Genomic DNA, 13,664 nt, shown 5'->3' on the forward strand with positions numbered 1-13,664 from the left:
TCGTCGTCGTCGTCGTCGTCGCGTTTGCGTGTCGTCCGTCGTGTGCATGCGTACGCGCGTGCGTGTGTGAGTGCGTAAACGTCGGGAAAGGGTGAATAACTCGTGCCAGGTGAATCAATCGCCCGACACACTCGAGATGCACACGGTAAAACGCACGGATCATTTGAAATATCATCTGTCTGTCGAAATAATCACGGTACCGATAACTAAACGCGCATCAGTAAATTGACTATCGCTCTATTTGATCGTCCTGATTACGTCAATTGTTGGTTGTCCCTTGGGATTGAGTATATCGTATCGCTTATCGTGGCGCGAATTTCGTGGGAATTATTTCGCTATACTCTAACGATTTAAATTTCTTCTATCGGGCCGAGACCCGTGGTGATTACTAATAAAATTCATTAAAACGATCGATATCACTGGTGTATTTAAGCGGAGCTCAGTGTGATTCTAACAATGGCACGATAATTCGATAATGATTATTTAACCGCGACAGCAGCGCGGTGTCGTTTATTCAATTTCAGACAAGCGAGGCAGCAGAGGCGGCGATCAACGTGAAAAGATATACTTAGCTCTTGGCCCCGATTGTCAGCGAGAATTTCGCGAAATCGAAGAAACAGGCTTTCTACCGATTTTTAATTAGTAACTGAATGTCTAACGGGGCCATTTAATGGAGATCCGCTCACCGATCCGCGGTCACTCAGACCGACGGAAATAATTAAACATTCGCGATAATACAGGACTCGCGCGCGATAACGATCGCAGTCTTACGTCTTTTCATCGTTAAAATACTTACGACCGTTACGCGAAATTACCGAAAACAGAGCGATCTAATCGTAAAGAAGAATCTGTCGCGCCAAACACAACGGCCAAAATGGGGGAATACGCAAAGAATAAAACCGCTAGAGGGGACGGGAGTAATCGTATCGGCGAACGCTCGTTTGCTTTTAACTGTCATTAAATCGCTATTCGAACGAAGCGCGCCGGCTCACCGTGCAGCGCGGTGAAAGTTTAGGATGCTGCACCCGATCCCGTGCACTTTCTCTCTCTCTCTCTCTCTCTCTCTCTCTCTCTCTCTCTCCCTCTCTCTCCGCGCGCACAGCAAATTTTCATCTTTCTCTTATCCTAAAACGGACGCCTTTGTTTACTTTCCAGCAGTGAGCTCTATGCGCCCGATAGACAGCACTAACTGCATTCTGGTTCAAGATATCAAGGCTGTCACTCACGAAAACGCACACATCCACGACTCGATATCCACGCAGATCCCCACAGAAGGTAAATATCGAGCGGTATTAATTTGCATCTACTCTGCATGATGTAAATACTCTCGCGCGCAGCGTCATACGCTAATTGCTTTTGGGAAGCGCGAGTGGATGAACGTTTCATCGATATAATATCTTTAGCAAGGACTATATCGCCGCACATCCAAATGTCATCCGCTGTAAAGATTTCACAATATGAGCTGTACCAATTTCATGAGATAATTGAACAATTGAAGTTCATTTGACATACTTGATATGAAGATAAACTGAGAGATATGGAACAATAAAAAGTCCCATAAAAAGATAGCGTCATCTGCTCGGCTTAAAATAAATTAATGTTTGGTAACAGTCTATTTATGAAATAATATTTTTATTTTTTCTGAAAATATAATATAATAAAATAAATATGATGTACAATATCGTATTTTATATATTATTATATTATGTGTAATATATAATATATAATATCTTTCCTTTTAGTTATTTTTATTCGTCAAACTTACACGTTATACAGGTTACATTTACAATCTAAAACGAAAGTCGTCCTGCAGTGGTATAAGTCAGACAAATAAGAGACTTTTTCTTTTTTTTCATAAAAAGACTATTAGATTTTACGCTAGACGATTTTACGTGCGCCGCGACTTTCTTAGTGATTTATGCTACTGCGTTATCCAATGTGTCACATCCCCGTGTCTCTCCCTCGTAGAATCCCTGCCTACGAGCACGGCGGAGCATTCGAGCGCCGCGGATAGCGCCGGCGATCAGCAGAGCGACCCGCAGATCCAGCAATCGGCGCAGCAATGGCCGGCCGTGCTCGAGCTGCAGGCCTACAACGTCGCGCACTCCGCCATCATTCAGCCGTACCACTTCTGGAACACGGAATTCCGCAACAAGCAGCCGGCGTTTATCAGGCTGAACTTGACCCTGCCGTGGGGCGCGAATTTCGCGGTGTACGGCAGGCGGAACGTCGCGCCCAGCGTCACGCAGTACGACTTCGTGGAGTTCGTGAAGGGCGGCCGGGTGGTTCACAGGCTGAAGAGGGACATCACCGCGGAGGCCGTCAGTTTCATGCAGTCCAGCAGCCCGCAGGACGTGGTCCGCGTGGAGCGCGCGGCGCAACCGCCCGCGTCTTATCAGCACGTGCTCATCAAGAGAACGATCGTGGAGCCGCTGATGGTCAACGTCAGCCTGCTGCAGTACTTCGACACCGGCGACTGGTTCCTGTCCGTGTACAACGACGAATTGCAGCCTTACAAGGTCACCCTGGTCGTGACGGAAGCCGAAGGTGTCTCCACCACGTGTCCCAACGACTGCTCCGGACGTGGATCTTGCTATCTTGGCAAATGCGACTGTATAGACGGATATCAGGTGCGTTTCTGCGAGATTTATTCTTAAATTATCCGTCCATGTACCATCTGAAAAGATTAAAGGCTAAGGAGACGAAACCTTGTGACGGTTCCAGGGTGCTGATTGCAGCAAAAGCGTGTGTCCGGTTTTGTGTTCATCTCACGGGCAATACGGCGGTGGTATGTGCCACTGCGAGGAGGGCTGGAAAGGCGCGGAGTGCGATATACCGTTAGGTGACTGCCAAGTTCCTGATTGTAATCAGCACGGCCAGTGCGTTAGAGGATCCTGCGTCTGCAATCCCGGCTGGAAGGGCGCTTTCTGTGATGAACGTAAGTTGACAATTGAGAATCGAGCGACATACGCGTAGGAAAAGATTTGAGAAGCTCATTTCAAATCACTGAAAAATTTAGGAGCAAATTATTGGCTTCTCAATTAAATATATATTTTCTTACATTAAATGAAAAAGAGATAAGGTCGACGGTATATCGGAATATCGGGTTTGAAAAGATCGTTCGAGCGCGATCGATGACCGTTGCATTGCAAATGCGCGCGACGCCACGACACATATTTCAGCCTTAAAAACGGCTTAGCGGAAGTCACCGGTGACGGGAAACGTTTACCTCGAACATCTATTTCTGCCCCCGGGATCGTTATTTCTTCATGTTTGTCACAGCACCATTAATTTTCCCATAATTCAAGCGTACGCTCTGGCTCTCTATCCGGGGAGATTCAAGATATTAGTAATGCAGAGTTCCCGTCGGTAGAGAACACAGCCGGCCTGTGTACAACCTATAATTAATGCACGCGGAGTTCTCCAAATTTACATATGGGTCAAGCCATGCCAATTCGGCGCGACAATTAGTTTCGTATTGTTTCGCGGGAATTTGAATAATACACGAGCGCGCAGCGCGCGCGGCACGCAGCTGCGTTCGATACGTTATAATTTCGCGAACCCCCGGAACTTCCGGGGACTGAGTGACGTACGATATAAATGACGAGATTATTCGCCGGGAACGAGACACTTCGTCTCTGACATTCTCACGGTCCTCGTTAGAGATACGCTCGCCCGTCGCTTTTTCCTAAACGCAGACGAAAACGGTATTAGTTCCACGTCAGTGGAATATGTCAGCTCCAATCGTAAGAACGATAAATTCGAAGAGCGGAAACGGATTTGCATTAGTTGCGACGCGACGGCAAATGAGAACTAACTGGCGAATAAGAATCCGAATCAAGAGACTGGCCTATTTCTTTTAAAAGACTTTCCTTTAAAGGCAATAGCAAAATCTCCACATATTATATTTTATATATTTGCACGATACAATACATACGTGATTTATTTTATGATGTATTTTATTTCAAATCCCGGCAAAAGATTTATTTTCACCACTCAATTACGCACCGAATGATAAAGTTGGATATTATTCGAATAATTTTTTATTTAACTTATTATTTAAATGCAATTTTATTTATTATTTGCATTATTCATTAGTCACATTGTACGTTATTTGCATTATTCATATTATTTTCTTTTTTCGTATTGTTATTAAAGAAAGGTCCCCAACTCGAAAGAATTATAAAAGTTTTGATTAAAAAAAGTATATGATTATCTTACATGTTAATGAATAAAATTATAATATTAATATACTACTTGAATTTTTATTTAATAAAAAATAATAATTTGAGAGAAAAAAAGAGACATTTGAAAATGCATTAATACTGTGTTTAATTTTTCTATTTAATTATATAATTTAATTTTCTGTTTGATTATATTGAGTTTACTTTGCTTTTTTCTCAACTTTCTAATATGTCTTTAAAATAAAATATTTTTTATATATAAAAATATATACGTTAATTTTATTTATATCATCATTAGTAATACGTAAATAATTATTTGTTTGAATTATTATTACATTATTTGATAATATAACAAAATAATGTTATTCATAATATTATTTATACAAATAATAGAACGAATATTATATGATTCGAATAATTATTTAGATAAAAATTTATTTAAATTTTTAATTAGTTGAATAAATTGTTGAATAAAAATTTATTATTTACGAATAAATTGTATCCTGTTTTTTTTATTTATTATCTGTTATTCGAATAAAAATTTGCTCATCTGTACACTGAGAAAAAAGTTTGGTAATAGATATCAAATATACTTTATTTAACGTATTAATGCAATGTTTACTAAATATTATCAAATAATAATAGTAATAGTAATAATAATAATAGTATAATTACTCGTTTAGTAATAACTACTAAATATTATTAATATTTACAAAAGTAAAATTAGTGTTTAATTTATTTTGATTGATTTATATTAACCAAACGTTTGCTTGAAATTATTTCACCAAAGTTCAGTAACCATTATCTATAGGCTTGAATATCATTACAAGAGTTTTTCTCAGTGTGCCAAATAAATAATTCTAAAATTATCGTTTCTCTCTCTCTCTCTCTCTCTCTCTCTCTCTCTCTCTTGTTGTTCATAGTTTAAGAATTGATGTCTCAATATTTTTACCGGAAAGCGCTCGTTTCAAAGAAACATTCTGTATGTACCATTAAATACGCTTAATGGTATCATACTTCAACGCTCAATTTACTGCGTTTCGCGTTTCCACGTTCCACAGTGGGTGCGCGAACGCACCTGCCAGGTTCTAATGAAAGCGAACAAATCTATGATCCCGTTCGATCAACGTCGCGCATACATAATGCAAGAAGAATCCGCCAGGAATTCCTCTCATCTCTTGCGTCCCGCGTATACGTATAACGCGGCACGGCGGACGCGGGCGACGCGGCCCGCGACGGCGGCGGCGGCGGCGCCGCCGCTGCCGGCGCTGCTGTGCGCCGAGGACGCTCTGGAATTAAGTTTCATAATTTCCCCGGGGCAGGTGGGATCCGCGGGAATAATGCAATTGTTCCGATGCCATAATTTAAAAAGTTGGTCCATTCGTCCACGCCATGGACGCAATCAGCGGCGCCCGGGCGTGACGGGCGAGGGAAGAGACGGGGATGGGCTCTGACGGGGTGCGCCGGAGATGCGTTCACACCCCGCGAGCGAGAAAGCCTTTAGCCTTTAGCGAAAAGGCTCCAAGGCCTTTGCACCGAATTGTAAAAACCGCGACGATTTCTAATCTAAACGCGCGCTCGATTCGCTCTCTCGAACTTTCAGCCGACTGCTCCGATCCGAACTGCAGCGGCCACGGCGCTTGTGTCTCCGGCAAGTGTTACTGCAAGGCCGGCTGGCAGGGCGAGCGGTGCAACCAGGTCGATCAGCAGGTATACCAGTGTCTGCCCGGCTGCTCCGATCACGGCACGTACGACCTCGAATCTGCGGCCTGCGTTTGCGAGGAGCATTGGACCGGGGTCGATTGCTCGCAGCCGAGTTGCGGTCTAGACTGCGGACTTCACGGATCCTGCGAGCAAGGCCGCTGCAAGTCAGTATATACACACGACACACACACACACACACACACACACAAACACATATATATATAGGTATATATATATCCTTTATGGGTCCTTCATGGGCGTGTTGCGACCGGGATTCCGGAATTGGGTTACCCGTTGGCGCAACCGGCACACAGCCGGCCAACAGCCGCTCTCGCCGGGATTGAACGAGGAAAGTGACGCGTGTCTCAACACCCGGGTCGTTTTTCTCGGATTAAAGGAATTCCATGCGACCTCGATTCGTTTTCGCTGCCATATGACGCCCGCACCTCGCGCGAGATCATTGTTTAATGCGGAAGATTTGCGGAATTGTGCGGACGTGGCGCGGCCATTTACGCGGCTCTCTTTCTGTCTGCCTCACAGAGTGTGACGTGCGAGCTTTTTGCAACTTTTACGACTGGAATAGATTACCGGGTAATGCCGCGTCGAAGAGTGAGAAACGTCGTAAAGTTTTCAACGAATGCAACGTGGGGAGGCACGTCGCGGTGCATTTAATAGTAATCCGCGCGCGGGAAGGAAAGAGAAAGAGTAACGTTTTGTCGGGACATTGAAATATTGTGGGATAGATGTGGGCGAAGAATGGCCTAAAAATGAGTAAATTGCTCGCCGGGATCGCGGCGCACAAAAGTTGAGGCTAAAAAGGTGAAAAATTGCGAGAAAAAGGCTCTGTCTTACGAGGCGCCAACTTATCACAACTCGAAGGACCGTCCTCGTCCCTTCCCACTTTCCTTTGTCAGAATCAAGGACGCGGGAGAGGATCTCCTTTCTCATATTCTAAAGCTGACGCCTCTCGTCTACCACCCGCTCTCTTTCTCTCTCTCTCCCCTCTCCTTTCTTCCTCCCCGGCTCTCCCCCCGTTCCATCCCCGAGAGTTGGCGTAAAAGAGGCTCTAAGTGCAAAAAGTTCTCCTCACTACGGCAGAACAACTTCGAAACTCAGTTCAAACTCGCATTTTTTATTGCAGCCGGTATAAACGGCGAGAAATTATTTTAGCGTTCGGCGATACCGCCGTTTAACATAACGAATCCTGTTAGAAACATTTGCGTATCGGGTACTACGAAGTACGATTAACGTATACCAAAATGCGAGTAATGCAATAACCGCGTATTATTATATATTTCTCCACGTGAATATTGTTTTTATTTCGTAATTTCAATACGTTGTTGAATGGAAATTAATTGACGTCCGCAATTAAGATCTGTAAGATGTGAGGCACACTTGTTTTGCAGATGCCACGATGACTGGACCGGAACGAAATGCGATCAAAAACCGTGCGATTTGCGTTGCGCCGAGCACGGTCAGTGCAAAAATGGGACCTGCGTGTGCAGCCAAGGATGGAACGGAAGACATTGCACTTTACGTACGTAAAATATCGGAGATTATGTTCTCGTAATAAATTCGGCGCTTTACCTTGCCCGCGAGCATATATATATATATCTTGCCGTCGATAATAAGTTCCCCGATACGAAGCGGCGCACTATCATTTTTCAATAATCGATTAGTCGGCTGTAATTATTGAAAATGGTGTCTGAAAATGGTCCTCTCCCTTTAATAGCCGGATGCGAGAATGGATGCAGCCGTCACGGATTGTGCACCCTGCAGGACGGCGAATATAGCTGCGAGTGTTCGACCGGGTGGGCCGGCAGAGATTGCAGCATACGACTCGAATTGGAATGTAATGATTACGTTGACAATGACGAAGGTAAGTTCCTCAAATAATAATCTGGCATTAATCATCAACACTGTTATTAATGACATACTATATTGCTCATCTAATATTATTTTTGCGAAGTCAGGGGGAAAAGAAATTTACTGAGATAATATAATTGTACAGAAAAATGCTAATTCCGTTCGATATAGCATTAAAATGTAATGTACACAGCGTGAGCAAAGTACCAATTTTTGATCGTATCCAATCGTTTGTTGAGCTTGTAAAGATATAAAAATAATCAAGAGAGATAAGACCGTTTAAAAGATCGTTTAAGAAATAGAATCTCGAGACGTGTTCGAGTGGATAGCTAATAGATTGCCTTTCTCAGATGGCATGATGGACTGCTCTGACAGCGAGTGCTGCACGCACGAAGCTTGTTCAGAACATATCATGTGCCTTGCTAGTAATAATCCCGTGGACGTACTTCTCCGAAAGCAACCGCCCAGCGTCACAGCGTCCTTCTATCAGCGGGTGAAGTTCCTCGTCGAGGAGAACAGCGTACAGAGCTACGCCCACATGGACGAGTACACGGAAAGGTAAGATCGATCATTTCCACCCGGACGGATTAAAATTCGAATTAGAATTCGCTTAGTCTCTTACTTTCATAAGATAAGCGAGAGCGACGTGTCCGAACGACCGAGAACTCGCCATTTCTACGATAAAATTTCTGACGGATTTTTCCGCGCAACACACACGCGCGCGGATGTTTCTCCCTTTCTATTTTTTATTTTTGCATTTTTAATGCTTTAGGGGAACATAAACGCGGGCAACGACTCGGTCGATCGTAAACGTTGCACATATGACATTTAATGAAGATAAAATAGCATAGCTGCGTGTCATAGTTTGGCCTTTTTACGACTTTCATGCGACCGCGCATTACTTTCCTCGGTTTTATCGTTAGCCAGAAATATTCCGCGTATCATCGTGTTTGGTTGAGCACTTTCGTTCCTTTTTGGTACAGCACGCCGTGAATTTGTCTTCGACGTGTGCAGTGAACGTTCTAAAAAGCGTTATTAATGTTCAAAATTGCAGTTTACAGGACTGACAAATTTAATGTGCGAAAATACAATACATCGCGTCACGCTGCACGCGGTTATCGAGTTATGAATATTATTATGTAACTTATACGCGTTTCAATATGTGGTACCAGTTTACGATGGGGTACATACTTTCTCATATTTATTTATTACATATATTTTTTTACGTGTAGGATATGTATATGTCTTGCATATGCGTGCATGAGATATATACGCACCAATAATTTCACGTGGACGAGACAAAGTTAATTAAAATATATTTTCAGCTTTGAATACGTGTAACTTGTTTTTAATTTATTGTGGAAAAGCGTAATATAAATTTTGTTTATGAAATATACGTTTAATACGGATACAATACAAGCCGCAAAATAGATACGCAAAATCTGATATTATGAAAGAATCTGCATATTCCCTGCTCTGCATTATAAATTGATAATAAACAGAATCAAGTCGCGAAAATGGTGGGCCAAAACAGTTTACAAAATCATCGTAGTCTTATCAATATCGTTATTTTATATATATAATTTTCAGCGCAATATAAATTATTTCGTTGATTAAACATGTCACACGTCGAAACTATTGGTACACGAACGGACGTTACGTGTCGCAAATATTATTTAAATGAGGATACATGCGATTAATTATTTAATAAATTGATGTTTCCCCCATCGTGAGCGGCCATTGAAAGCTACAAAAATTTGATCGAATCGTCATGAATCCACATCCGTAACAGCTGAAATATCAGGAGAGCCCCCGGTGGGTGACACACCCTGCAACCCCCTCTAACCATCCTTTCCTAGTGTTTCACCCCTTTCCCCCCTCCGAATGCCAATTGTATCGATAATTACTTCGAAATCATTGCCAATCAAAGGTTTTCCGTTAATTAATCTCCGCTTTGGCGATATAAAACTTTTAAATGCACATTTGTAGTTGAAATTATTATAACGAACGCTAATAAATAAATAAATGTATGTTAAATTTGCAACTGATTTCTATCTTTATATATGTCACGTAAGGAAGAGAATATTATTTGTTGTTAATTTAAGAAAAACTTGTGATTGAAAATCGTTAAAATTTACAAGAGATATATTTCAATATATCTAATTTAATAATAATTGACGAATATATCGCATTTCACACGTGAAATCAACTGAAATGATATTTCAAACAGCCAAATAAATGATAAAGAGATTTAAAAAATATATAAGCTAAATATAATTTACAAAAAGTTTATTTTTTAAAGATTAATGAGATAAAAACATTTTCTCTTTAATCAGCCTTTGTTCGGCACTGAAGAAATGATTATCGATATGTATGCGGCTCAGCTGGAAGAAGCCGCGACGGCACGTCGGGGGTATCGTGTATTTTGTCTAGTGTTTATCCTCTGTGTGTAACCCTTTACCACCACCAGATTACCAATCACCCTACAGCCGAAGACCGAAAAAAAAGGCTCCGTTCTGCCTACGGACTGAATGACGAAAGTCTGCATAAACGAGAGAAATATGCTAGAGACTTGCTTTTGTATTACCTTATTAGTTCATTTCTCACGCGTTAATGTATTCTAGGCACTGTTCGTTATCGTCATAAAGTATATAAAACAGTATTCGGCCTGCGCGCAATGTAACTAACATATATAAGGAAGGACAGAGATACAATTTTCAAAATTGCTTTCCGACACCAATAATCTGGCCATTCGTTAAGCGATTACGAGGAAGGAGTTCATAGATAAAGCGTACGAATGGTTGAGTCAGACGGGCAGAGATCAAAACTCCCTTAACGAGAATTTGCAATTATCTGTGAAAAGTCTCTGTGCAGAGAGCTATCGATGTCAAAGAGCACAAGCGCGCCGTGACTCGCCCACTCGTAAAAGTATTTTCTAGATATGGTAGACACAAGTTTGAAATTTCTCGTACCGTCTCCTTCTTTTTGCTCCACGAAAACTTTCTATACGGTGCGTATAATAAGGTCCATGTTGTCGTCGAAGACTGTTCCAGAAGTCGAACATTTAGAGCATTGTTTTTGTCCATTGTCCATTCGTCTCGTAATATCGCTGGAATATCGATTACCATTCCGAGTAACACTTACGGCCAACACTTGCACTCATTTAAAAGTTTCGACAATAAGATATTGTTAATTGTCCCTCGATTTAACCTAATAAATCTAACTAACTCCTACATAACATCGAAATGAAGATTTAACAACGCCATTTCAATTCTATTGATATATTTCAACAACGAACAATTATTAAGTCCATCATTCTCATCAATCGTCTTTAGAGCGTTTGTAAGTTTGACGAATAACTTGGAATACTTTTTCACTATCAGAACTCTCGTATCTCCTTCGAGAAGCTATTTGCACGTTAACGCGATTTTTAGAGCGCGTTCGCTCCAAACGAGAAAGATGCTCGCGGATACAAGCGCTCCGGCCGTGAATCAGGTATTCAGACTGGCATTGAGGTTGCTCGGACAGCGTAATCAATATTCGAGGATCGTCCCTCAGCCCGGGCCCTAGATCGACGCCGATGGAATCTCCTCTCGTCGGTCCGGGCGATCCTTTCGACCCTGGTTAGACCGAACTGATAAGAGTTTCCCTCGGTCGTTTCGTCAGGGTGCCCGTCGCGCCGAGGGTGGGCGTCATGGGGCACCATCCCCGGTCGGAACGATGCCGTGTATTAACATACGACCGGTTATTCGGTCATTCGTTTTTCCGGGTCCCATTTATATATATATACATCATTATATACATATGTGTATGCGTTGCGTAGTTTCCAACTTGTGTCTGTCACACTGTATACCACTCTATGTTGAATGAGTCCGAGAGTGACTGCGTTCATGTTGCGTGACTGGAAGGATCGCGTGTGTGATGGGTACGCTTGATTAGTGTGTGTCTACGTCTATTGTTTCTGTAAATGGCGTGCGGAACATTGCGAGGAGCACTCGCGGGGTCTCCGTGCCGGTCCAGCCGGTGCCGGAACGGAGCCGGACGACGGGAAAAGGCGCCGGACGCCTGCCCTCGGTCCCGGATCGCGACCAAAGATCGCGGGCGGACAGTTTTAACGCGCGCGGCGGTCGGAGACGCACGCGATCGCGCTCGCAATAGTAGAAAAATTGCCGTTTCGGGAGGCAATTGCTCGAGAAACGATTGCTCGCGCAATGCTGCGCACGCGCCTTCGTTTTTTGCCCGCAAACGCGGGTTCTGTGACCGTGGTAACGCCCTTTCTTCTCGTTGGTTTTTCCCACACGTAGTACGTTCTGGAGTTCCTTTACACCGCGGTAAGTTGCAGCTCAAGCTCTCGCTAATCGTTCATTATCCAAAAGAAAAAAAAAAAGAAAGAACAAAGTATCATCTATTGCTCGTTTCGCTCGTACATTCATCTTACATGTCTTTCGTATGACCCATTAATATGTAACACTTATGTATTTATATATCGAACCTTTAGCCTTGCCTAACACTGTCATTTACTTTCCTACGTTTCGTTCTCTCTCGTTCTCTGTCTCTCATACTGCCTTCCTTGTTTTTACGCCGTCCATATAACAGCCTGTTATTATTTCTCATTATACGAATATTTGCGTTTCGCCAATGTTTGATCACACTTTGCTTATTTGTCTCTCATCTCTTTCATCCGACACCACCCCCTATTCTACTTCGTCCGCTCTCTTTTTCTTTCTTTCTCTCTCTTTCTCTCTCTCTCTCTCTCTTTCTCTCTTTCTCTCTCTCTCTCTCTCTCTCAGCCTCTATCTACCTGTCTGACCTATCTGTCTTTATTCACTTTCGCGCCCCATGGCCACGCTCGCGTTGATACGTACAGGAGATGAGTCGTCGACAGTTTTTGCGGCGGTTTATCCCGCTCGAGGTAGCGCCGCGTGCGCGCGTCTCTCGTCGGGTTTCCGTCTATATTTTTATAAAAATAGTCGAATACATGTTCGCAAATAAAAACGCCATGGACTTCGAAAAAACATACGAACGAGAAACAATCCTCCCTGGTATTGATATCGAATTTACAACAAATATTCGGTAACCTACTTTTTTAAAATCCTCTTTGTGGAACACTCTCTCTCTTGTTTTGTGTAAAATCCACGTCGGAAATAGATCCAGGGCGAAGTTTAATCATGCAGGAAAAAAAAAAAAAGAAACGGTACGTTCCGAAAATAACTACCACTATCATATCCTGAAGGTTCTGTGTGCCGTTTTTTTCCTTATTACGGCATACAGAATCTTGTTAGTCATCGGGTAATCTCTTATCTCGCTTATGAATATATATACGCTTGTACGCATCATCCGGAGCGTCCGTCCATGGGCAAGAGCTCTTTCACGTATACATTAAAGTCAAACCGTACGAATTGTCTCTGTGTTATCTGTGATATGTCGTCAGATTGTTGTCTCCCCTTTCTGTTATGTCTTGTCTTCTTGTCCCTTAGATGCGTTAGCCATATGACTGATATACATAATAGTATGTTACGAGTCGTGTACTTACGAACCTGGTCTTGTGTTGTTTGTGTTTGCCAGGCTTGCACTTTATGTATACCATCCTGTCGAACTTGTCTTATAGTGAACGTCCTAGCATTTTACACGAACGCTGACCTTATTGCGCGCCTCTTGCGTGAACGACTCTGTTGCGTTCTTTTTATTATATTGTTCCTTTTTCTATCATATATTATTATATATATATATACATACGATACGAACACGAGATAATAACTCAACAAGTGTACATGTTCGCTTTCTGTTCTATCGATCGGATCGGCAAGTATTGCTATAATCGGCACCGTACAGTTCATGATGAAGGACCCCAAAGGACCATCTCTCCTTGTCCCTTGTCTGCGTCTATTATCACCTGTCTAAAATGTGCCA

General features: G+C 42.5%; 1 protein-coding gene across 1 annotated transcript in view; it reads left to right on the forward strand.

Annotated features, from left to right (window-relative positions):
* Nucleotides 1–13,664, forward strand: part of LOC105453739 (teneurin-a) — a 38,262-nt gene that overhangs the window by 7,530 nt on the left and 17,068 nt on the right. Inside the window, exons 4-10 of the mRNA XM_011695924.1 lie at nt 1,156–1,275; nt 1,969–2,630; nt 2,725–2,938; nt 5,788–6,052; nt 7,295–7,425; nt 7,621–7,767; nt 8,105–8,312. Of these exons, the coding sequence (XP_011694226.1) occupies nt 1,156–1,275; nt 1,969–2,630; nt 2,725–2,938; nt 5,788–6,052; nt 7,295–7,425; nt 7,621–7,767; nt 8,105–8,312 (1,747 nt within the window). The remainder of the gene's footprint in view (nt 1–1,155; nt 1,276–1,968; nt 2,631–2,724; nt 2,939–5,787; nt 6,053–7,294; nt 7,426–7,620; nt 7,768–8,104; nt 8,313–13,664) is intronic.

The sequence above is a fragment of the Wasmannia auropunctata genome, unplaced genomic scaffold (genome assembly GCF_000956235.1).
Source record: "Wasmannia auropunctata unplaced genomic scaffold, wasmannia.A_1.0 LD335996.1, whole genome shotgun sequence".
Lineage (NCBI taxonomy): Eukaryota > Metazoa > Arthropoda > Insecta > Hymenoptera > Formicidae > Wasmannia > Wasmannia auropunctata.